The 25,223-nt window shown below is 42.0% G+C and overlaps 1 protein-coding gene across 4 annotated transcripts in view; it reads right to left on the reverse strand.

Annotated features, from left to right (window-relative positions):
* Positions 1-630: 630 nt before the first annotated feature.
* The window catches only part of LOC115197994 (signal transducer and activator of transcription 3), a 29,731-nt gene continuing 5,138 nt past the window's right edge, over positions 631-25,223 (reverse strand). The window contains exons 2-23 of one of the 4 annotated variants that reach the window (XM_029759655.1): positions 16,829-16,978; positions 11,091-11,427; positions 10,909-10,990; positions 10,579-10,679; positions 9,547-9,698; positions 9,138-9,296; positions 8,800-8,892; positions 8,602-8,661; positions 8,455-8,484; positions 8,240-8,333; positions 8,113-8,160; positions 7,860-7,943; positions 6,684-6,782; positions 6,365-6,500; positions 6,126-6,178; positions 5,927-6,021; positions 5,474-5,613; positions 5,084-5,302; positions 4,859-4,901; positions 3,991-4,053; positions 2,615-2,712; positions 631-2,473 (exon numbers count right to left, since the gene is read on the reverse strand). In XM_029759655.1, coding sequence (XP_029615515.1) covers positions 2,421-2,473; positions 2,615-2,712; positions 3,991-4,053; positions 4,859-4,901; positions 5,084-5,302; positions 5,474-5,613; positions 5,927-6,021; positions 6,126-6,178; positions 6,365-6,500; positions 6,684-6,782; positions 7,860-7,943; positions 8,113-8,160; positions 8,240-8,333; positions 8,455-8,484; positions 8,602-8,661; positions 8,800-8,892; positions 9,138-9,296; positions 9,547-9,698; positions 10,579-10,679; positions 10,909-10,990; positions 11,091-11,427; positions 16,829-16,956 — 2,367 coding nt within the window. In that variant the 5' untranslated portion in view covers positions 16,957-16,978 and the 3' untranslated portion in view covers positions 631-2,420. Of the gene's footprint in view, positions 2,474-2,614; positions 2,713-3,990; positions 4,054-4,858; positions 4,902-5,083; positions 5,303-5,473; positions 5,614-5,926; positions 6,022-6,125; positions 6,179-6,364; positions 6,501-6,683; positions 6,783-7,859; positions 7,944-8,112; positions 8,161-8,239; positions 8,334-8,454; positions 8,485-8,601; positions 8,662-8,799; positions 8,893-9,137; positions 9,297-9,546; positions 9,699-10,578; positions 10,713-10,908; positions 10,991-11,090; positions 11,428-16,828; positions 16,979-25,223 lie in introns of all 4 variants that reach the window. The other 3 variants (XM_029759649.1, XM_029759666.1, XM_029759660.1) reach the window with 3 other exon arrangements.

Consider the following 25,223-nt stretch of genomic DNA (forward strand, 5'->3'; position numbering starts at 1 on the left):
TAGCGTAGTTCAGATTAAATAGTAGTTAGCCTCCGTCCAGAATGACTGAGTTTATCGCCACTCTAGGGCATCACCAAAGATTTTTTTACAACTAAACCAAGATAGACCAGCCTGTCGTTTCCAATAGGAACAAATGAGCATGCGGGCAAAACAAGCAAGGTTGGCAAAGCTAAGCACGAGCTAGTGAGATCCTATTGGCGCGTTCTAGCATTATCTGAATATTTCCGTTAGGGAACGCCTACTTTGAAGTGCGCGTGTGCAGAACTCAATTCGCCTTTGCACTCTTCCTAAAAAAAAAGCGATTTAAAAAAAAAAAACTTTTGCAAATGGTAGTCTACAAACCTGAGTCCACTCAAAACAGATTCTAGTTTTAGTAACATTAAACTGTATTGAGATCAAATGTTTCATCGATGAGAAAATGTGCAGAATTTTGCCCAAAGTACATCTCCACTGCCAGTGGGCTTTGTCTCACTACCATATTCGACAGAGTGACGGAGGTGCAACCTATGAACAGTTTGTTTGCAAACACATACGTAAAGATACATTTAAGCAATGCAACTGGCTCACCGGTAAAAAAAATACCTAAAATATGGAAAATCGCATAACAAGATTGGCAAACATGAGACCATGAGAGATACATCTTTTTTTCTTTTTATGATTTTTAAACAAATATAAGATTAGTTACAGCATAATTTACAGATAGCTTTTTTTTCCAATTAACATCTACAGAGTGAACTCAATTACCGATTCAACTGAGCACTTAGGTCAGGAAGTGATGGATAAGTGTTGTGTTGTTTATGATGCGGCATCACATGATACCCATATACAGTCAAACAGAATAGTGAAATATCATTAGAAACTGATACTAACAATATGCAAATTACAAAAAAACAAGGTCAACACATACAAGAAGTGTTAGCTTAAAATAAATCATTAATACGGTATGAGATAGGCACTACATAAACAATTTAGGCACAGACTAGTGCAGCTCTGTTGCAATGATAATCTGATTTTTGATGGTTTAATGAAAACAACAAGTGGTATTCACATTATGACAAACTATGAAGGATGGAGGGGGTGTGTATGAATTCAAAACACGAAAGAATAATGTACATTTCTATCTACAATAGCAGGTTGGCATTCATTGTCATCAATCTTGTCCTGGAGGCAGCTCTGCAGTGGTCACTAGCTGGCACAGCCACAGTCATAAAATCTGATTTTAAACCCAAACCTAACCCACACTGCTAACCATAATGCCTAACCTTAAATTAAAGAAAGAAAGTAAATTTTTACATCACCAATTTTGAATTTGTAGCTGGTCCAGCTAGCGGAAATTGCTCAGGGCAAGATTCATGACAAACATCATACAATCCAGGGAAGGAAACAGTATTTTCCCTTCAACTGAGACATGCTGCCTGCCAGCTGAGAGCGGGGTTGAGCCCAGGCTGAGAGGAGAAAAGGTCAGAGAAATATCCTGTCATTATCAATGCTATTTCAGACACCTAAAACAAAAACCAGCGCCATTCACATAAATTACCTATATGAATGAATGTTCAATTAACAAATTCACCAGTCACCTTGGTTCTCATCTTGGTTTTTACAAACACATCATATTACTGACTCATTGTGTCACAGTGAGATTCTAGATGCAGGTTTTTTGTAATAAGGAATAAGATACAACCAGAAAGAATGGACCAAGATATTTCTCAATCAAATTAAAATGAAGATACAGGTGTCCCCTTCAATAGAGAATGACATGGGACACAAACAGACAGACGGACTACCAAAAAAGGTGATCATAGAATAGGTAATTGAGAACTATGACACCAACAAATAATAACTTATCTTTGAAAAGCTAGACTGCAATCTTCCTCTTTAGGCATTCTTATTAAAACAAAAGCGCTGGTTCATAAATGAAGGTTGAGATCAAAACCATTTTAAAGGAAGTCAATGAAAAAAATATATACTTTGTATAAAAAAAAATATACAAATTAAATAAGGTACTTTGTGAAACACCCACAGGGAGTGAGACATGGCTTTTCAAAAACATTGACACCAACGCCTCGATCACACCGATAGCGTAATTGCATTTTGGTACACCAAAAGGACATTGCTTTCCAATGGAACGCTGCATTTGCCTTTATCTAAAGTATGCATCAAACTGTATGCGTCGATGGCTTGACAGAAATGGTAGCAGAAGGTGAATGTTGAACTTTTGTTGCATACATATCCAGATGACGCTGCGTACTATTTAGCACAACGACACTGTCGGTGTGTTTGAGGCGTAAAGGTTGAAAGGTAAAGAATGTAATGTATCTTGTTCCCTTTCACAATATGGGACAGAGGTAACTGTGGATTATATATTTTTTAAGAAAACGGGGAGTTAAAATATTTAAAATTAGTCTGGTTCATTCGTCTCTTCACATGGGTGACGCCACGTCAGAACTCAACTCCATGTCCAGAGTGAGGGAGTCTGGGAAGACAGAAAGCAAGAGGGCTGCCATTAAAACAAGTTAAACCTTGCTTCACATGCAAGCACAGTACGAGTATGTGCATGTGTGTGTGCGCGTGTGTGTGTGTGTGTGTGTCTGTATTAGTGTATGTCAGGACTTACCCAGCGTGCCAGGGTTGGCCTCAGCCTCGTTGTGCATCAGAGAGTCCAGGGTGCGAGGGGACATGGGAAACAGATCACTGGTGTTACCAGAGTTGGTGCTGCAACAAGACAATACAGGATAAGAGGGAGAAAACCAAGACTACATGTTAACACGCATACAGACGTCATAGTGATTAAATCTCTATGTCCTTTTTACCACAGGCGATAAGCTAACTGTCAGTCTACTGCAAGTGAGCAAGTTATTTACATCATCATCGCTGCTGTTATGTCACCATAGACGAGGACAATACTCCACATTATTACATGTACACACAGTATTACATGTTTAAATACATTAATCAAGTAGTTCAGTGTTGACTGGGTCGGATTAGTGACAGGTTAGGACAGATCAGCCACTGTGTGTCAATGTGCTTCCTAGTGACCAACAAAGGACTGAAGTTAGACGACAGTAGCAGAAAGAAAGGGGGAAAGGAGAGCAGTTAGTTAGTTAGTGGGAATGTTAAGGACAAGTATTCTAGACAATCCGGTTTGTTAGAGCAGGCCAGTGGGCAGAAACACACTAAAACCCTCTACACCGCTGACAGACATTCCATTCTAAAAAGTGCATGACGTCTCACAACAACCTACTACTGTAAAGTCATGTGTGGAGAACAGTGTAGACTGCTGAGGGGAGGACGGCTCATAATAATGGCTGAAACGGAGCAAATGGAATGGCATCAAACCATGCGTTTGATGTATTTAATACCGTTCCACTGATTCCGCTCCAGCCATTACCACGAGCCCGTCCTCCCCAATTAAGGGGACACCAACTTCCCGCGGTGGAGAGCTAAAGGAAGGACCAACGTTAGTTAGGGCTTTAAGAGTTCATCTCCACTGAAGGCACTTCTAATGAGCCCTTCAGTCTACAGCCTATCAATCCACAGCCTCTCCTCCCCTCCTGCTGTTCTAGCCAGTTCATAACGGACTGTGAAATGGGGCCCGTTTTGATACCATTATCAAGCTGTAAACTAAACATGGCCAGTGTGGACTGATTTTAATGGAGTGGTCATGACACCAGTACGTAGACTTCCAGGGAGTTTGAAAGGCGAATGATCCACTGAGGATGTGATTGGGAAAGGGAAGCCATCTTCGAGTAGGATGAACCCAACTGAAAATGGCTGAATACAATATGACTGGAAGCTGCTCTGGTGTTAGAACCAAGGAGAGTGGCAGTGAGTTGGAAACAAAACGGTGGGGGGGGTCTAAATGAGGAGGCGGAGAGACTTATTACTCCATTCCTTGTCTGAGTCTCACCCACCCTCTCACACACACATACGTAGAGAAACACACACACGTAGCCCTACATGCCGCCAACCCCCCCCCCCCCCACTGCCTACCCAGGGAATATCCCGTTCCCAAGCAGCTCGCTGTCCGGAAAGTCCATGAACACGGAAGGGCACCTACGGAGACATGTCAGGATCTCACTGAGCAATCCTCTCCAACACCCCCCTCCACCCAAACAGACACCTCTACCTATGTAGTACACATACTCATCTAATCCTACAGAGACAGGTCAGGTTCTCACTGAGCAAACCTCTCCAACGCTGCTACACCCCCCCGAAAACAGTACCTTCACCCCTGGGTTAGCCAGTATACACACCCTTCTGATCCCTCTGCTAAACTCATACACACCCTCTCCGTCCCGGAATAGAGAGCACTGCATGGGCTTCAGAACACCTCACACACACACTGTCTGTTCCCCTAGAAGTGCAAGGAAAGCTTTCTCTTTGGTTCTACTAGTGGTGTTAAAGTAATGGTGTTAAAGTAATCTGTATGCTTGTCTGGGGATCGTTACTTGTTTCCTCCACTCTGCTTTGTCTAGAGAGATGTGTACACTTTGCTTTTGTCTGCCTACAGTCCTGTGCTTCCTGTTCTACTGTCCCCAGGCCAGACCAACGACTGTTAAATAAGGGAAAGACACTGACTGAATCCGTCTGTCAGCTTGTTGGTGATGACTATATAGGAACGATCTGGAATACCACTCTTCCAGGGTACAACTCCCACCCGCCCCACCCTTACACGAAGCCAACAAGGGGATGTTGTGGAGGACACTCAAACATGTCGTAGAAGAAAAAAAAAAGTTCAACATTTTGCAACATGACTGTCCCAGTTTCCATTACACAACCTAGTGTGAAGTCACTTAGGAGCATTAACTCCTTTGAGGGAATTGAGCACTAACAGCTCTTAAGGAAAGTGAATACTTACGGGGTCACACAGATGAACTTTGTCTTTAAGTATGGTTGAATGGCTGTGGGAGAAAACCAGAACACCTTTTAACTTACACACAGATCAAAATATTCCCCATCTCACAAAGCATCAACCTCCAAAACAGTAAAGAAGTATTCATTATGGAGATACTTCCAGATCTTCTTCCATTAACTCATCACCACAGTTTTCATGACAATACGTTAAACTTTCTGATTGACTTACTACTACACGGGTCTCCGAGTTCAGCCTCTGGAGCAGCTTCCGGTCGGCAGTACTTCCCGAAGGCGTCCTCCTTGGGGATCTCTGGGAAGAGGTAGACCAGCGGAGACACCAGGATGTTGGTGGCGTCCATGATCTTGTATCCCATAATGATCTCCGCAAAGGACATGCTGTTGAGCTGCTGCTTGGTGTAAGGCTCCACCGACTGGATCTGAGTCTTCCCTACAGACACACAGAGAGAATGAGAGGGATATGAAACCGTGTCACAAGAGCAATAATGAATGAGATCAAACTAAATAATGTGCCACATAGACAAAGACCAAATGACATGCACAATAGAAAAGCGACAAAGACAGACAGAGCGCCAGCCAGCCCAACACGCTGTCCTCTTACCACTGATGTCCTTCTCCACCCAGGTGAAGGTGATGCCTCCCTCCTTACTGCTCTCACTGAAGCGCAGCAGGAAGGTGCCAGGAGGCTTAGGGCTCAGGATGGCCCTCTCCCTCTCCTTACTGATGAAACCCAGAATATACCTGCACAGACCGAAAGAGAGCAGAGAGAAAAATGATGTTTTTTTATGGTCACTTACACCAGATAGGACAGAGAAAGACTGAAAGGGAGACAATTTAACTCCATTACACTTGACACTTTACACTTGTGCATTAAGCCTAAAACCTGTACTCCTCCTCAATCCAGTTTCCCGCTATCTAGGGTTCAACGGCTCAGTATTACAGTTCTCAGCAGTGCGCATATGAACTCAGTGTCATGAACTCCACTCCCTCCAACTTGGATTTTGCCCAGCTGTTCCAGTAACAAGTTGGTAAACAAACAGAAGCGACCTCTCACCCTTCATTCCACAAAGCCAGGATGTACTTCTTGACCAGGTCAATGATGTTGTCCAGCCATACCCAGAAAGAGAAGCCTTTACCCACCATGTTCTCCTGAGGACAAAGGAGGAACTAATCAATTCAAACTGTGAAGCTGTTTACGACAGATAGATAGCTATAACAACATATCAAGAGAGACTGATTGGGCAATGACATACTTTGCAGAACTTGGCCCAGGTGATCTGGCATCCAGAGTAGTTCACACACGGCCCTAGACAAACAACACAAACACATTTTAGTAGGCATTGACACCATACAGACCATCCATAGAAATATATTTTCTAGGGTGGACACTCATTCTGCCTCTCATTCAATGTTCTGTGATAGACATCATTGTATTGCTATGGAGCCATCCAATCCAGATGAAGGTAGCGTTTCAGACAGAAATGTTCCTCGCCTAGTAGTTTCTCAGCCAGGGTGGTGAGCTGCTCGATGGTCAGGCCTCTCTTAGTGGTGGAGGAGAACTGCCAGCTCAGCACCTCCGCTACCTGATCCCACGTCCCCACCGGAGGCTTGGTGAAGAAATTCACATTCTATAGGACATGACAACAGGAAGAGAAGGTCAAGGTGGATTTCGCACACATTTTAACCCTCTCCAAGACAGACGCCAATGCAAAGAAGGTATGACACAGTAAAGATGACATCAGTAAGACTGTATTTGGGGGCCAGAAGTTACAGGACAGCGGTCTAACGCGAGGTGGCGTAAGCCGTCTTACCTTGGGGTGGTTGGTCAGCATGTTGTACCACAGGATGGAGGCCCAGGCGTTGGGCATCTGGCAGATGTTGGAGATGACCACCACTGGTAGAGAATGGGTCTAATGGACCATAGAGAAAACACATGAAGAATGGTTAACCTGGACGCAGGACCAATTAAGATATACGTATGGAGCAGAAGCACCTTTTGCCACGCTTTCAAAACTAACCTAGGTTGTTAGGTCATTCTATTCAAGTCTGACATGAAATGCCATTTAATACGTTCCTTTAATTCTATTATTCTTTGGATTGCTGTGACAAAGTAGTGGGCCGTACGGGAGGAAAAGCTGTCCATGTTCTGAGTGAGATGGCAGAGACATGGAGTGCTTAGTCCCTCACTGAGAATGAAGTCTTAAATCACACAGCAGCACCCCTCGCCTCGCTAAATGGTGTCGTTTATAGAAGACGAAGTGTTGTGATAAATTATTTCACAACGTGGGTGTGCCAAAACCTCTCTCACACACACACGCACGCACGCTAATTTCCCTCCATTTCTCAATGCTAATGTGTTAATTATCCTGGCTAATGCATTTTCACACTGCTGTGTTCAGGGGGGGCATCGCCGCAGTGTTGAGCTTAACACAAAGCACTAAGCCCTGCAGGACATAACCATTAGATGAATGATTCCTGTGTCCCAGCAGGGGGCTTGGGCTAGCTACGGTGATATCAGAGGGAGGAACCATGTTGGTGGTAAGGGAGGTGTAGAGCAGGTCAGAGACGGATTACCCCTGGAGTCGCTCCACCGGCCGGGGGTTGAGGGAAGGGATGACGGGGCGAGGAGAAGCAACAGTAGGAAGCATGGAGAACAAGTGTGATTACTGAATCAGCTCATTGGTATTCTGTACATGGGGAGAGCAGAGCCAGGCCCCTGGAAGCCTAGGGCACCATCAAGCTAATGATAATTACTATTTTGTCAATTGGCTTGCGCGTGTGTGCCAGAGCTAACTCGTGGCCTTAAATATCTAATCTCCATGTAATTACTGCTGACTTGGGTTAAGGTGGAGTTAGGGGACTACATGCTGAGTGTTTGGTGTCGCCATAATGATACTTGACAAAGACCACCTGGGAGTCAGGAAGCACAACAGCAACTCCCCAAGCCGCCTGTGTGCACACAGGTAGAGAGCGGAGCTCGGTCTCACCTCCAGGTCGATCTTCAAGCCCTGGTGGTAGACCTCTGTCTCAAAGGTGATGAGGTGGAGCTCCTCTGTAACGATCAGGGAGGCCTGGGGAGGAACAGGACAGTCAGGGTTAAAGGTCGGTTGATGCTACTGCTACTATCAATACTGATGGCAATAGTACTATAAACTCCCAAAATGATAAGTTTAAGTTAACAGTATAGCTACATCAGTCACCATAAGAAAAGGAGCATTCAAGATTGAGTGTGGGACTCACATCACTGTTGGTCCTGCCACCATTGCCACACCTCTGTTCCCTCAGGGTCTGAAAGAGAAGGGCAGTTATCAGCTAAGCCACATACTGTACAGTACCACACTAGACTGACTAACAGACAGTCACTCACCAGGTGTTTGAACTCTGCTGACAGACTGCCGTTGTTGGACTCCTCCATGTTCATCACCTTGGTGTTGGTACCTAGGATGTTGAACTTTCGGGACCTGGGAGATGCAGGGTAGAGTAGGTAGGGTAGGTTATTCACAGGCTCCATGGCAAAAGGGACATTCTAAGATTGATAGCTTAGGAGACAAAGGGTTTCAACGTAACACAAAAGTCACTTACCCTCGAATGGCAGCCACGTCCCCAGATTCCCTGCGAAAGAAACAACAGAGGTCAATTCACCTTCCCTGGGACTGAGTCGATCGTTGTGTTCTATGCAAAATCAGACCTGATCGTGGGAGTGATGGACGCAAGGCATGCAAAACTCACTTGTCAATAATAACTTTGATCTTCAGCTGGTAATTCAATTCTGGAAACTTCACCAGTAATCTGAAAAGAGAGAAAAGATTTGGAAAATAACATTTGGTGAGAGCACATAAAGCAAATGCCAAAGACATCAAATAAGGCAGTTTGTATTCAACACAGTCATCAACTGGTGGCATTGAGTTGTCCCGCAGCTCCCCTTACCTGACTTTGTTGGTGAACTGCACACCTGTCTTGATGACCAGCGGTCTGTCTGGATGCATGGGCATACAAGGCTGCCTCTCCACCACGAACGCACTGCAACACAATGACCAGATAAGAGGCGGTGCATTGGAGAACAACGGTGGAAGTCTGTGATAGATGAGGCTTCAGAGTTTTGTCTAATGCCCATCATAATAAAATGTCAAAATATCTCCATATTTGCCAAAGGCTATGCCATGTATTCCAAAACATCTGAATATTATGCAAATTCAATCCTATAATAAATATCCAAACGATCTGGACATGTGATAGATATTGAAGCTAAAAGAGAAGCTCCCCACCTCTTCATGAGGTTCCTGAACAAGTCCACGATCTTCTCCTCCAGAGCGGGCCGGTGCTGGATGATGGGGTCTCCCTTATAGGACACCTTCTGCTGGAGCTCCTCCAGCTTCTTGATCTGCTGGCGGATCTGCAGCTGAGACTCAGCCAGGGAAGTAATCCTAGAGGTCACAAAGGTTAATCTAGGTCAGTCATCATTATGGCAGTGCTACCTTGTTTGTTAAACAAATTTGGAACTACAATTTCATCTTATGGCGTCTTGTATGGACTACAAATAACAGCAACAACTTCTTCTTCGCCTCTGACGTTTACTCTACATGAGTGTTGGGGGGGACAGATAGTGTACGGTCATGGGGAGGGCACATAAAAGGATTTTAACGTGGAAAGTAAAGGCTACTAATGGTAACTGACCAGGTCTCCAAGCGGTCCAGACAAATGTTGGGTGGTCCTCCGATGCAGGCAATCTGCTGCCTCCTCTTCCAGTCAGCCAGCTCGTCATCTGTCAGGTTCTTCTGGACAAAGTCCATGGCTGACAGCAGCCCTGCCATCTCAGTCACGATTTGCTACAACAGAGAGGGACAACAGTACATCCTTTAGACACTGATATAACCAGTGTTAGTGATATTCAGGGAGCTCTGGAATGACTTTTAAGATAAGATATATTTGATTAATCCACACGAGATGGACATCAGCCGCAGTGCAGCACCCAATGAGCAGTTTAGGGGGTTAAGTTCATTGCACCTGAGATATTGATGCCAGCAACCCTGCGGTTGCCAGCTCACTCCCCGCCAGCACTAGGATTCAACCCTCCGGTAGCTGGCCTGGTTCTCGAACGTCGAGGGTATGATTATATCTCACGCATGATTCTTAGGATGATTATCATGTTAGACAACATGATTAGTGAATTTGTTTTACAATTTTGGCCTCAGGGAAATTTAAACTAAATAGTCTCCAGCCTCACATTCTCCAACATTTGACAGCTATTACCACCCTCCTCATCTTGCTCATAAATATCTAGTGCCTGACAGCAGCAGGAATATTAATTTAACTCAAGTGAAAATGAATGATCGAGCATACATTAATATCAACACACATACAGATCTCTGCATGTGTAGTGAAAGGTACTGCTGCTGAGTCCAAATGTTTATGTCGGGGCTGCAACGGAGAGGGAAGCAGGCCTGCTTGGGGCAGACAGTTTGAGCTTGCTGCTGACAATTAGAGAATGACTAACCCAATTCTATAGCTTACTATTTAACAAACATGTAAATATGCAGGTTTATGTCATTTATTGCACGCATGTATGTAGTTCGAGCAGAATGTCAACTAGCTTAGCCTACTTCTCGCAGAAATTCTGACTATCCTGATTCAGGGTATTAGGACCCTCCAAGGAGTGTACGATGTAGGGTCAGATGGACACTAAGGAGGGGTGTATAAGAGCCCTACCCTCCTGAGCTGGTCCAGAGCACTCAGCATCTGTTCCAGCTGAGACATCTTCTGCCTGGTGGCTGCCGCCTGGCTGTTCCCATTCATGTCCTGGGACAACTCTGAGCAAATAGGAGAGGAGTTGGGTGGGTTATCTGTAGATTTAAGAGTCAGTGATATTTGGTAGTATTTGATGGCGGGCCAGAGTTTCAAAACAAGAACAAGCTAAATAAATAGTAATAGTAGAGTATAAAATTCGAGCCTCTAACAGACTCATATCCTATCCATAAATTCCGATACAATTCTAGATTTATTTTTATAGAATTTGATGTAATATTAAAAGAAACTTACCACCCTGACTTTTAAGGGTCTTGTAGTTGAAGTCAAAATCATCCTGGAGATTCTCAAGCATCTTCATCTTTTGTTCCATATCCTATAGCAAAGTAACAAGCAAAGCATGTAAATCAAATGAGGTATTAAATAACATGCCTGTGCAAAACCACATATTCTTTGGACTAAACATGCAGTCTCACCTGCACCCTCTTCCTGATGTCCTGCAGGTTGTGCTCCAGGATCTGTTGTTTCTCCGTCACCACAGTGCCAGACGGGTGAGACGCCGTTCCGTCCTGTGCGGCGGTGGTGGCGGTCTGCAGCAGCCTCTGCTCTTCCCAGAGGCAGCGGGCTACAATGCGGGCGATCTCCATAGGTTTCTCCAGGTACTTGGACTGCAGGTGCTGCTTAATGCGCCGCAGGTTGTGCTGGTAGAGCACGTTGTTCTCCTGCAGGAAGCGGCTGTACTGCTGGTCAATCTCCCCCAGCAGGTTGTGGAACACCAGCGTGGCGTGGGACTCCTTGTTCGCTGCGTACGCCCTGCATAGCGCATATAGAGTGGTTTAGCGAAAGCTTATGCTTTTTTTCTTTTATTATCTTTATTTATTTAACCAGGTAGGGTATTGAGATCAACCTATAGTAACAACCTAGCCTCTAATAAAATGTTCATATCTCTAGTTATTAGTCAAACAAATTGTAAAAAATAAATCCACAGATAAGATATGCTTTCCGAACGCAGTGTATTCAGACCACTAGACTTTTTCCCACATTGTTACGTTACAGCCGTATTCTAAAATGGATTCAATTGATTTTTTCCCCCCCCTTATTAATCTACACACAATACCCCATAATGACAAAGCAAAAACAGGTTTTTAGAAAGTATATATTTTTTTAACTGAAATATCACATTTACATAAGTATTCAGACCCTTTACTCAGTACTTTGTTGATGCACCTTTGGCTGCGATTACAGCCTTGGGTCTTCTTGGGTATGATGCTACAAGCTTGGCACACCTGTATTTGGGGAGTTTCTCACATTCTTCTCTGCAGATCCTTAAGCTCTGTCAGGTTGAATGGGGAGCATCACTGCTAGGGTTCAAGTCCGGGCTCTGGCTGGGCCACTCAAGGACATTCAGAGACATGTCCCGAATCCACTCCTGCGTTGTCTTGGCTGTGTGCTTAGGGTTGTTGTCCTGTTGGAAGGTGAACCTTCGCTCCAGTCTGAGGTCCTGAGCAGGTTATCAAGGATCTCGCTGTACTTTGCGGAGTAGTCTCCCAGTCCCTGCCGCTGAAAAACATCCCCACAGCATGATGCTGCCGCCACCATGCTTCACTGTCGAGATGGTGCCTGTTTTTTTCCCCAGACGTGACGCTTGGCATTCAGTCTAAAGAGTTGAATCTTGGTTTCATCAGACCAGAGAATCTTGTTTCTCATGGTCTGAGAGTCCTTTAGATTCCTTTTGGCAAACTCCAAGCAGGTTGTCATGTGCCTTTTACGGAGCAGTGGCTTCCATCTGGCCACTGTACCACAAAGACCTGATTGGTGGAATGCTGCAGAGATGGTTGTCCTTTTGGAAGGTTCTCCCATCTCCACAGAGAAACTCTGGAGCTCTGTCAGAGTGAACATCAGGTTCTTGGTCACCTCCCTGACCAAGGCCCTTCTTCGCCGATTGTTCAGTTTGGCCGGGTGGCCAGCTCCAGGAAGAGTTGGTGGTTCCAAACTTCATCCATTTAAGAATGATGGAGGACACCGTATTCTTGGGGACCTTCAATGCTGCAGGCATTTTTTAGTACCCTTCCCCAGATCTGTGACGCAACACAATCCTTTCTCGGAGTTCTACGGACAATTCCTTTGACCTCATGACTTGGTTTTTGCTCTGACATGCACTGTCAATTCCGAGTCTCATAGCAAAGGGTCTGAATACTAATGTTAAGGTTTTTCTGTTTTTTTTTATAAAAAGAAACAATTTCTAAAAATCTGCTTTGTCATTATGGGGTATTGCGTGTAGATTGATGAGGAAATGTTTTAATTTAATACATTTTAGAATAAGGCTGTAATGTAACAAATGTGGAAAAAGGGAAAGGGACTGGACTACTTTCCGAATGCACTGACATCCATGATATTAGAGGTCGACCGATTAATCGGAATGGCCGATTAATTAGGGCCGATTTCAGGTTTTCATAACAATCGGTAATTGTTATTTTTGGCCACCGATTTGCAGATAAAATTTTATTTTACACCTTTATTTAACTAGGCAAGTCAGATTAAGAACACATTCTTATTTACAATGACGGCCTAGAAACGGGGGTTAACTGCCTTGTTCAGGGGGATTCGCTTTTGCAACCTTCGGTTACCAGTCCAACGCTCTAACCACCTGCCTTACATTGCACTCCACAAGGATTAACAGGCTGACTACCTGTTACGTGAGGGCAGCAAGAAGCAAAGGTAAGTTGCTAGCTAGCATTAGACTTATAAAAAACGATCAATCTTAACATAATCACTAGTTAACTACACATGATTGATGATATTACTAGTTTATCTAACGTGTCCTGCGTTGCATATAATCGATGCGGTGCCTGTTAATTTTCATTGAATTACAGCCTACTTCGACAAACGGGTGTTGATTTAACAAGTGCATTTGCGAAAAAAGTACTGTCGTTGCACCAATGTACCTAACCATAAACATCAATGCCTAACAGGAATATTTAGACTTAGTCACCCGTTAGATAAAATACGGAACGGTTCCGTATTTCATTGAAAGAAAAACACTTTTGTTTTCGAGATGATAGTTTCCGGATTCGACCATATTAATGACCTAAGGCTCGTATTTCTGTGTGTTTATTATATTATAATTAAGTCTATGATTTGATAGAGCAGTCTGACTGAGCAGTGGTAGGCAGCAGCAGGCTCATTCATTCAAACAGCCCTTCGCTGTGCTTCAAGCATTGCGCGGTTTATGACTTCAACCTGGGTGGGTATAATTTGTGGAACGCTCCAACAGGAATCTATTCCAAAAACTTCGTAAATAACAAGGTTTCCAAAAAACAACGCTTACAAAGTTGTATAGCGGCAGAATAAGATACTAGGTAGGGAGTGGTCTATTTCATTGCGTTTTTCACTCATCATGTTTATTCCGAAAAATGTCTGTCCTCACATGTCTGTTTGCCTATGGACAAACATTAAGAATAAGCTACGTGGTGAGTTGATGCCTATTCGGCAGCTAGTTAGCTAGGTTTGTATGCGTTGCTACTTTGTATGCGTTGTTGGTTGGCAACCTTTTACTTGATGTTTTTTGGAACAGATTCCTGTTGGAACGTTCCACCCCTTCAAGCTTATCAACTCCCAAGATTAGGCTGGTGTAACCAATGTGAAATGGCTAGCTAGTTAGCCGGGTGCACGCTAATAGCGTTTCAAACGTCACTCGCTCTGAGACTTGGAGTAGTTGTTTCCCTTCCTCTGCATGGGTAACGATGCTTCGAGGGTGGCTGTTGTCGATGTGTTCCTGGTTCGAGCCCAGGTAGGAGCGAGGAGAGGGACGGAAGCTATACTGTTACACTGGCAATACTAAAGTGCTTATAAGAACATCCAATAGTCAAAGGTATATGAAATACAAATCGTATAGAGAGAAATAGTCCTATAATTTCTATAATAACTACAACCTACAACTTCTTATCTGGGAATATTGAAGACTCATGTTTAAAGGAACCACTAGCTTTCATATGTTCCCATGTTCTGAGCAAGGCACTTAAACATTAGCTTTCTTACATGGCACATATTGCACTTTTACTTTCTTCTCCAACACTTTGTTTTGCATTATTTAAACCAAATTGAACATGTTTCATTATTTATTTGAGGCTAAATTGATTTTATTGATGTATTATATTAAGTTAAAATAAGTGTTCATTCAGTATTGTTGTAATTGTCATTATTACAGGGAAAAATAAATCGGCACCGGCTTTTTTTGGTCCTCCAATAATCGGCATCGGCGTTGAAAAATCGACCTCTACATGATATATCTATAAAAATATGACCCACTGAATCTAATTTGCTTTGGTATGAATCTAAGAACCATTTGGCAGGAAAGATTGAAAGATATTTGCATAAGGAGCAGACTTTTACAGTAACAAGGAAGTTTGGGAACTGAAATAGCTTTTGGGTAAATCCATTTGAAGTCACTTTTTGACCGCATCACTTTTGCTTAAAACAAAACTTTCCATACATGTCTGCCAATGGAAGAAGCGGTCAGAAAGTGACTTTTTGGACCTGATTGCCAAAACATGGTGGTCAGAAAGTGACTTTTCGGACCTGAATGCCAAAACATGCTCAAAGTTGAACCATTTGGCATGCCCCAGCACACCATGAGACATCCATGTCTTCATCACTGGAAAATATCAACGGTTGAGTTTGATATGAATTAAAAGTGTTGTCAAACAATTGTTTATTATTTTATTTGTTTTATTAATAAAAACAATATATATATATATTTTTTTTCAACATTACCTAAAAACGTGTGAACACTGATTCTTTTCATATTCGCATACGTTGTAGCTTAGACCCTAGTTTAGATCCTCTGAGGTTTTAGTGTTGAGCCGGCCATCGGTTGAGACACAACATGCTGTTGAATACAGGGTGGGTGTCATTTCAATCATAGAAATATAATTAATACAATGGCCTGATCAACTCTATGCGAAGGAGATGTGTCGCGCTGCATGAGGTAAATGCTAGTCACATCAAATACTGACTGGTTTTCTGATCCACGCCCCTACTTTTTTTTAAGGTATCTGTGACCAACAGATATATCAGTATTCCCAGTCATGTGAAATGAATAAATTAAGGCCAAATGAATTTATTTCAATTGACTGATTTCCTTATATAAACTGTAACTCAGTAAAATCTTTGAAATTGTTGCATGTTGCATTTATATTTTTGTTCAGTGTAATTACTACCACAAAGATGACTGCCGGTCCACCCACCAACGAATGTCAACTTAAAAATGGTAATGTCTATTCTATTATGTATATTTCAATAGGTTTCTTATGGATGATTGACAGTATAATTTAAAACATATTCCCATTAAGTCAAGATTCTCTGATGTGTGGACCTACACCATCTTTATGGTACCATTTGAAAGTTTCCCATTTGAACACATGACACCCACCCTACATTCAAGAGCATGTTGTGTTTCAAACAATGGCAAGTACAACACAAAAACCTTAGAAGATGTAAAACAGGTTCTTAGCCAAAATATATGCGAATATGAAAAAACACTGGAGTTTACGGGTTTTTTGATAATTGACGATAAAGGTTAAAAAATGAAATTATAAAATAGTTTGACAACCCTGTTTGTAAGCTTTTAAATTATATTAATCTCAACCATTTATCTTTTCCAGTGATGAAGACATGTCTCATGGTATGGTGGGGTATGCTAAATAAGTCAACTTTGGCATTCAGGTCCAAAACATCACTTTCTGAGCACTTCCACAATGGGCAAATGTGTATGGAAGGTTTTGTTCGAATCGAAAGGGGTGCTATCAAAAAGAAATTGAATTCATATGGAATTACCCTTTTTCCTGGCAGAACTGACAACTTGCCATCATGAGATGCCAATTAGGTCAATCATTTTCTGTGTGTTGTTCCCTGACGTGTTCCCTGCTAACAGTCTAGCTGTAATGTTGTTCATGCTACTTCAAAATAAATCAAAACGATTGTAGAGGAAAATCAATGCCACACTGATGACTAAAGTCAACATTTTTGAAAACAATGAGCGTGAGTGGATGACATATTTCCTCCCCCACTACTAACAAATAGAATGAGCAAGCACAACAACGAGCCATGTCATCCTGCCGAGTGTTGCCAGCAGCAGTGCTGTTAGTGAACTGTGGGTACTAGGTACCCATTCTGTAGTGATGTTGTGAACAACAGGAACTAGGAAAATACACACCAGTCCTGGCTTTCGATCCAGGGGGCGAGGAACTGCCGGAGCTCCATGGGGAAGCTGTCGCTGTACAGGTGGTACAGCTGCTCCAGATACCTGGTCTCCAGCTGCTGCAACTGGTTCCACTGGGCCATGCTGCCGGCTGCCTCCACAACCCTGTAAAGGACACACACGAGGAAACAGTTTGAAGGAGAAATGGAAAGCAAGGAAGACACAAGGAAGCTAGATACTAATGAGGGGAACAGCTGTGGTCTCTTGAGACAATGATCGGCTCTTGAGAGCTGGCCAATGCAGGACGAAACCTTGAGGCCACCGTTATATTATGTCTCTACTTTGAAACATTTCCGATACCTTGATCAATTGATTTGTTTTAACTCCGATTGTCTTGAATCTGATGAGAGCATGTATAGACATATTCAACCTGACAGGAAAACCTCAGAAACCGAAGACAAAAGTATCTGATGGTACCTCAGCCAGCTTCCGATAAACAGAGACATCCTGTTCAACTCAACACACAGCCTTCACCGAGAAACACAGACCAACATAAACCCTGGCCTTTGGCCTGCCCGTTAGGCGAGGTGACCCAGACAGAAACCCTTTGGTCTCCCTCCGGCCCAGGTCTGATACTAGCAGATTTATTCAGCATTACAAGAAAACTATTCAGACTTCAAAGTAAACAGGAACCACATCATTGATATTCATTCCCAGTTGAATATAATGTCACTGTTGTCATCGTCAACAAACCATTGAATTATGTAGGCCATGTAATGCAGATGACACCGTCTGCATGTTAGCACAAAAAGGTTTCTGCTCCACATTCCTTCCATAACAGTGTAATTATATTTTCAAAGTGAAAGTGATTTTCCATTAACAGCGGTCATGATTTCAGTGAGTTATTTGAGCAGCCATGCTAACCCAGGCCTGGTATTTTTCCTATATTACAGTGTACTTCCTAAAAGCCTTGACAAAATCCTAATTACCACCAGTGAAAAGGTAGAGAACTACAGAGCATCCCCTTGCCCTGAGAGATCATACAGTCATCAGCAAACATCTGCCACCCTTCTCATTTTACTGGACACAGGAAGGAACACAATGTTCTCCTAGTAGCTCAAATGCACAATAACTTACAAGGTGGTGGTTAGGCTACAACTGTCCTGATAACAAGTCCCTACACAGTAGCAAGAACATTTTGTACTGTAGGCTAGATGTAAGGAAATTGAGAAGAGAGAAACAAAGGAGCAAACAGTATAGTTAGGGTTAGAGGTCGACCGATTAATCGGAATGGCCGATTAATTAGGGCCGATTTCAAGTTTTTACAACAATCGGTAAACAGTATTTTGATAACGATTTTTTTATTTTTTATTTTTTTTACTCCTTTATTTAACTAGGCAAGTCGGATTAAAAACACATTCTTATTTTCAATGACGGCCTAGGAACGGGGGTTAACTGCCTTGTTCAGGGGCAGAACAACAGATTTTTACCTTGTCACCTCGGGGATTCGTTTTGCAACCTTCTGGTTACTAGTCCAACGCTCTAACCACCTGCCTTACATTGCACTCCACGAGGAGCCTGCATGGCAGGCTGACTACCTGTTACGCGAGGGCAGCAAGAAGCCAAGGTAAGTTGCTAGCTAGCATTAAACTTCTTATAAAAAAACTATCAATCTTAACATAAATCACTAGTTAAACTAGTAATATCATCAACCATGTGTAGTTATCTAACGTGTCCTAAGTTGCATATAATCGATGTGGTGCCTGTTAATTTCTCATCGAATCACAGCCTACTTCGACAAACGGGTGATGATTTAACAAGCGCATTTGCGAAAAAAGCACTGTCGTTGCACCAATGTACCTAACCATAAACATCAATGCCTTTCTTTAAAATCAATACACAAGTATATATTTTTAAACCTGCATATTTAGTTAATATTGCCTGCTAACATGAATTTCTTATAACTAGGGAAGTGACGTTGTGTCACTTCTCTTGCAATCCGTGCAAGCAGTCAGGGTATATGCAGCAGTTTGGGCCGCCTGGCTCATTGCGAACTGTGTGAAGTCCATTTATTCCTAACAAAGGCCGTAATTAATTTGCCAGAATTGTACATAATTATGACATAACATTGAAGGTTGTGCAATGTAACAGGAATATTTAGACTTAGGGATGCCACACGTTAGATAAAATACGGAACGGTTCCGTATTTCACTGAAATAATAAACGTTTTGTTTTCGAAATGATCGTTTCCGGATTCGACCATATTAATAACCAAAAGGCTCATATTTCTGTGTGTTATTATGTTATAATTAAGTCTATGATTTCATAGAGCAGTCTGACTGAGCGATGGTAGGCAGCAGCAGGCTTGTAAGCATTCATTCAAACAGCACCTTCGTGCGTTTGCCAGCAGCTCTTCGCAATTCTTCAAGCATTGCGCTGTTTATGACTTCAACCCCCGAGATTAAGCTGGTGTAACCGATGTGAAATGGCTAGCTAGTTAGCAGGGTGCGCGCTAATAGCGTTTCAAACGTCACTCGCTCTGAGACTTGGGAGTGGTTGTTCCCCTTGCTCTACATGGGTAACGCTGCGTCGAGGGTGGCTGTTGTCGATGTTTTCCTGGTTCGAGCCCAGGTAGGAGCGAGGAGAAGGACGGAAGCTATACTGTTACACTGGCAATACTAAAGTGCTTATAAGAACATCCAATAGTCAAAGGTATATGAAATACAAATCGTATAGAGAGAAATAGTCCTATAATTCCTATAATAACTACAACCTAAAACTTCTTACCTGGGAATATTGAAGACTCATGTTTAAAGGAACCACCAGCTTTCATATGTTCTCATGTTCTGAGCAAGGAACTTAAACGTTAGCTTTTTTACATGGCACATATTGCACTTTTACTTTCTTCTCCAACACTTTGTTTTTACATTATTTAAACCAAATTGAACATGTTTCATTATTTATTTGAGGCTAAATTGATAGTATTTATGTATTATATTAAGTTAAAATAAGTGTTCATTCAGTATTGTTGTAATTGTCATTATTACAAATAAATAAATAATAATAATAAAAAAAAAAATAAAAAAAAAAAACGACCGATTAAATCGGTATCGGGCGGGGTTTTTGGTCCTCCAATAATCGGTATTGGCGTTGAAAAATCATAATCGGTCGACCTCTAGTAAGGGTAACATTTTAAATCATGGGATTTGATATTTCTTCCATTCTTTGCGTCCTGATATCTGATATGTTCCATTGACAGATAACAGAACTTATCCAATCACAAAGACCCCAATTCCTTGGATAACAGGTGAACAAACATGCTCCAACCGCCTTTTGCTTTGCAGAGAAACCTAGGGTTGAGTCCTAAATGGAAAGATTTCCTTGTGCCTTGGTCAAAAGTAGTACACTATAGAGAATAGGTTGCCATTTGGGATGAATCCTCATTTATAAAAATGTCACTTCCTCCCGTCCTACGCAGGTGAAACAATGAGTTGAAATTGCCTGTGACCTTTACTGCTTGTATTGGCAATTGGTAGATTTGATTGCAATCCTGGTATACTTCCCCTCTACTTTCCTGTCCACTTCCTGTCAGACTGGAATAAGGCTAATAAATAAAATTGTATAATTCCAGTCGATTCCACAAATATGATGAAAAGTCAGTCAAATCATTTGTCTAATGCAAGCAGAGGTTTAGAGCCACAAGATCACACAAAAAAAGCTTGTGATGATGTACACTGGAGAGCACCAGTGACAAATTGCAAATGTTTGCCATTGTTTGTTATGTTGCCAGAGTGAACAAGCATATACCTTTTGCTAAAGCTTTTTTGTTGTTGTATTTTACCCCCTTCTCCCCAAATTTGATCTTGTCTCATCGTTGCAACTCCCCAACGGGCTCTGGAGAGGCGAAGGTCGAGTCATGCGTCCTCCGAAACATGACCCGCCAAACCGCACTTCTTAACACCTGCCCACTTAACCCGGAAGCCAGCTGCACCAATGTGTCGGAGGAAACACCGTCCAATTGACAACCAAAGTCAGCCTGCAGCCAACGCTTGCTAGCAGATATCCATAGACTTCCAGTCATTGCACTAACGCTAGTTATCAATTGCGCTACAGCTAGTTAGCAACTTCCTTGAAACTGCACGCAGAGACATAATAATGGTATCCACGAGTTCATCTGACTCTGGAGAAGTAGATACATTGACAAAGTATCCCTTGAAGTCATACAAAAGTATTACTGTGCGTGAAGTTAAATGCATTCTGTCATTACCATTTATTTACAAACAGAACCGCTTTAACCCCTGCAACATTTGAGAGTTTTCAAGCCCTGCCACAACATTTCAATTGGGATTAGGTCTGGACTTTGACTAGGCCATTCAAAAACTTAAAATGTGTTGCTTTTTAACCATTTTCATGTAGACTTGATTGTGTGTTTTGGATCATTGTCTTGCTGCATGACCCAGCTGTGCTTCAGCTTACAGACGGATGGACATTCTCCCGTAGAATTCTCTGATACAGAGCAGAATTCACGGTTCCTTCTATTAAGTCAAGTCATCCAAGTGCTGAGGCTGCAAAGCATCGCCAAACCACATGAGGTTGAGGTTCCCACTGTGGAATGCAGTGTTTGGTTGAGACTCATCCAAAAAGTTGACTCAAGTTTGCCAAAAAACATCTGATTGATCATCAAAACTCTTTGAAGAATGTTCTATGGACAGATGAGTAAAAAGTATAACCGTCTGTGAGCCGAAGCTGAAGCGCAGCTGGGTCATGCAGCAAGACAATGATCCAAATCACACAATCAAGTCTACATGAAGATTAGAGGTCGACCGATTAATCGGAATGGCCGATTAATTAGGGCCGATTTCAACAACAATTTCATAACAATCGGTAATCTGCATTTTTAGACACCGATTGTGGCTGATTACATTGCACTCCACGAGGAGCCTGCGTGGCAGGCTGACTACCTGTTACGAGAGTGCAGCAAGAAGCCAAGGTAAATTGCTAGCTAGCATTAAACTTATCTTATAAAAAACGATCAATCTTAACATAATCACTAGTTAACTACACATGGTTGATGATATTACTAGTTTATCTAGCTTGTTTATCCTGCGTTGCATATAATCGATGCGGTGCCTGTTAATTTCTCATCGAATCACAGCATACTTCGACAAACGGGTGAGGATTTAACAAGCACATTCGTGAAAAAAGCACTGTCGTTGCACCAATGTGTACCTAACCATAAATCAATACACAAGTATATATTTTTAAACCTGCAAATTTAGTTAATATTGCCTGCTAACATTAATTTCTTTTAACTAGGGAAATTGTGTCACTTAGCTTGTGTTCCGTGCAAGCAGTCAGGGTATATGTAGCAGTTTGGGCCGGCTGGCTCGTTGCGAACTGTGTGAAGTCCATTTATTCCTAACAAAGACCGTAATTAATTTGCTAGAATTGTACATAGATATGACATAACATTGAAGGTTGTAGAATCTAACAGCAATATTTAGACTTAGGGATGCCACACGTTAGATAAAATACGGAACGGTTCCGTATTTCACTGAAAGAATAAACGTTTTGTTTTCGAAATGATAGTTTCCGGATTTGATCATATTAATGACCTAAAGCTGATATTTCTGTGTGTTATTATGTTATAATTAAGTCTATGATTTGATATTTGATAGAGCAGTCTGACTGAGCGATGGTAGGCAGCAGCAGGCTTGTAAGCATTCATTCAAACAGCACCTTCGTGCGTTTGCCAGCAGCTCTTCGCTGTACTTCAAGCATTGAGCTGTTTATGACTTCAAGCCTATCAACTCCCGAGACTAGGCTGGTGTAACCGATGTGAAATGGCTAGCCAGTTAGCATGGTGCGTTTCAATCGGTGACGTCACTCGCTCTGAGACGAAGTATTTGTTCCCCTTGCTCTGCAAGGACCGCGGCTTTTGTGGAACGATGGGTAACGATGCGTCGAGGGTGGCTGTTGTCGATGTGTTCCTGGTTCGAGCCCAGGTAGGGGCGAGGAGAGGGACGGAGGCTATACTGTTACACTGGCAATACTAAAAGTGCCTATAAGAACATCCAAAAGTCAAATGTATATGAAATAAAAATCGTATAGAGAGAAATAGTCCTATAATTCCTATAATAACTACAACCTAAAACTTCTTACCTGGGAATATTGAAGACTCATGTTTAAAGGAACCACCAGCTTTCATATGTTCTCATGTTCTGAGCAAGGCACTTAAACATTAGCTTTTTTACATGGCACATATTGCACTTTTCCTTTCTTCTCCAACACTTTGTTTTTACATTATTTAAACCAAATTGAACATGTTTCATTATTTATTTGAGGCTAAATTGATTTTATTGATGTATTATATTAAGTTAAAATAAGTGTTCATTCAGTATTGTTGTAATTGTCATCATTACAAAACACACACACACACACACACACATTTGTTTGTAATTTGTAATAATGACAATTACAACAATAGCTAGTTAGCATGGTGCGGTGACAGTATAAATAAATAATAATAACAAATATAAAAATATTGTCCGATTAATCGGTACAGGCTTTTTTTGGTCCTCCAATAATCGGTATCAGCGTTGAAAAATCATAATCGGTCGACCTCTAATGAAGATGGCTAAAAAGCAACACATTTTTCATTTTGAAATGGCCTAATCCACACCTAATCCCAATTGAGATGTTGTGGCAGGACTTGAAACGAGCAGTTCATGCATGAAAACCCACAAATGCCACTCTTCCATGCAGTTCTGCATGGAAGAGTGGGCCAGAATTCCTCCACAGCAACGTGAGAGACTGATCAACAACTACAGGAAGTGTTTGGTTGGAGTCATTGCAGTTAAAAAGGTGGCACAACCAGTTATTGAGTGTAAGGGGGCAATTACATTTTCACACAGGAGCATTGGGTGTTGCACAACTTTTTTCATTAAATAAATTAAATATGTAATTGTTGTGTTATTTGCTCACTCAGGTTCCCTTTATCTAATATTAGGATTTGGTTTAAGATCTAATAACATTCAGTATCAAAAATATGCAAAAGTAGAGACAATTAGAAAAGGGGGCAAATACTTTTTCACAGCACTGTGCCTGATTAAAACGTGAGCCACTTTCGTGGTACTAGTTATCCCGAGTTGAGCTTAGTTGACCAAAGTTCTCGCTAACTCCTCAAACCAGGTACTTAGTATAGGGCTCTGAACTCACCACCGCGGGTTCAGACTAGTGCGACCGGGTCGGTCACATTTGCATATATACCTAGCAGGTTTGCATGCTCAGTAATTACTATGTTATGTTGATGGGGCGTTTTCCTAATATCTCTATTCGTTGACTGTGTGTGATAAATATGTCTTGATATGTTAAAATGTATTATGTATTGGCCATTGATGTTTAAACTATTGAGATGTATTGATTATGGAGTGACATATTCATATTGGTTGAATACCTGCTCCAGGGTTTGTTCAGGTGCTCATTTGGAGAGAGCTTAGGCTAGAGTGACATGATGTCCCACGGCTCTACTAAACTCTGCTGTGAGGTTCCACTACATTACAAGGTTATTTGAGAAAAGGAAAGCTGGGAAAGTTCGAGGGCACCCCGACTCATTTCACATGTTAGACATGTCACCCATCCTTTCCTCATTCCTCTTTCACTACACTGACGGAAAAAAGGTGCATCACCCCGCCTGGGGTGTATTCATTACGCTGATTCTGTTGCAAAAACTTTTGGTTTGGTTTGCCTTGTTTGCTTCCGTTTGGTTCTTAAAACGGTAAATGGTTTCCATTGCAAGGCGTAATGAATACACCCCTGGAGTGAGATTGTGCTACATATAAAAACTAGACTCAAAACCACAACACAGAGCAGCTGAGCTGACTCATCATCATGTGTCACAACTCAAACTGTCACCTTCCCATTCAATTACTTGTTGTTTTCTTTCAACTTCCTCAAGTCATACAAAGTGCATGGGCGTAAATGGAACCCATGTTAGTTAATCAACAGCTAAGCTTGTAATTTACAGTACCTCAAAACAGCCAACTCTTTGGCAACAGGTGACAACCCAGTCAAAAACTATAAAATATAGGTGACAAGATAGATGAACTACTAAAAAGCAGAAACTTATTTTGTTCAATCGGACCCTGCATCCATGGTTAGCTTCTGGCAATTTTGGGGGGGATTTCTCATGTCTTACTCATTGGTAGGAAGAAGTTTGGTCCAAATCAGATGTTGGGTACTAAATTTGACTATTATCTGAATCTTATAAAATAAAAAAAAAAGGCCAATTTGGGTGCGATCAATTAGCTTAATTTCTCAGAGATCAAATTATACTTTTGAAAAGCTAAACCGAATCTTTTACTAACTACAGATTGGATTTCAGAACGATACTCAGTCACACTCAGAGAAT

Source organism: Salmo trutta, chromosome 1 (assembly GCF_901001165.1).
Source record: "Salmo trutta chromosome 1, fSalTru1.1, whole genome shotgun sequence".
Taxonomy (NCBI): domain Eukaryota; kingdom Metazoa; phylum Chordata; class Actinopteri; order Salmoniformes; family Salmonidae; genus Salmo; species Salmo trutta.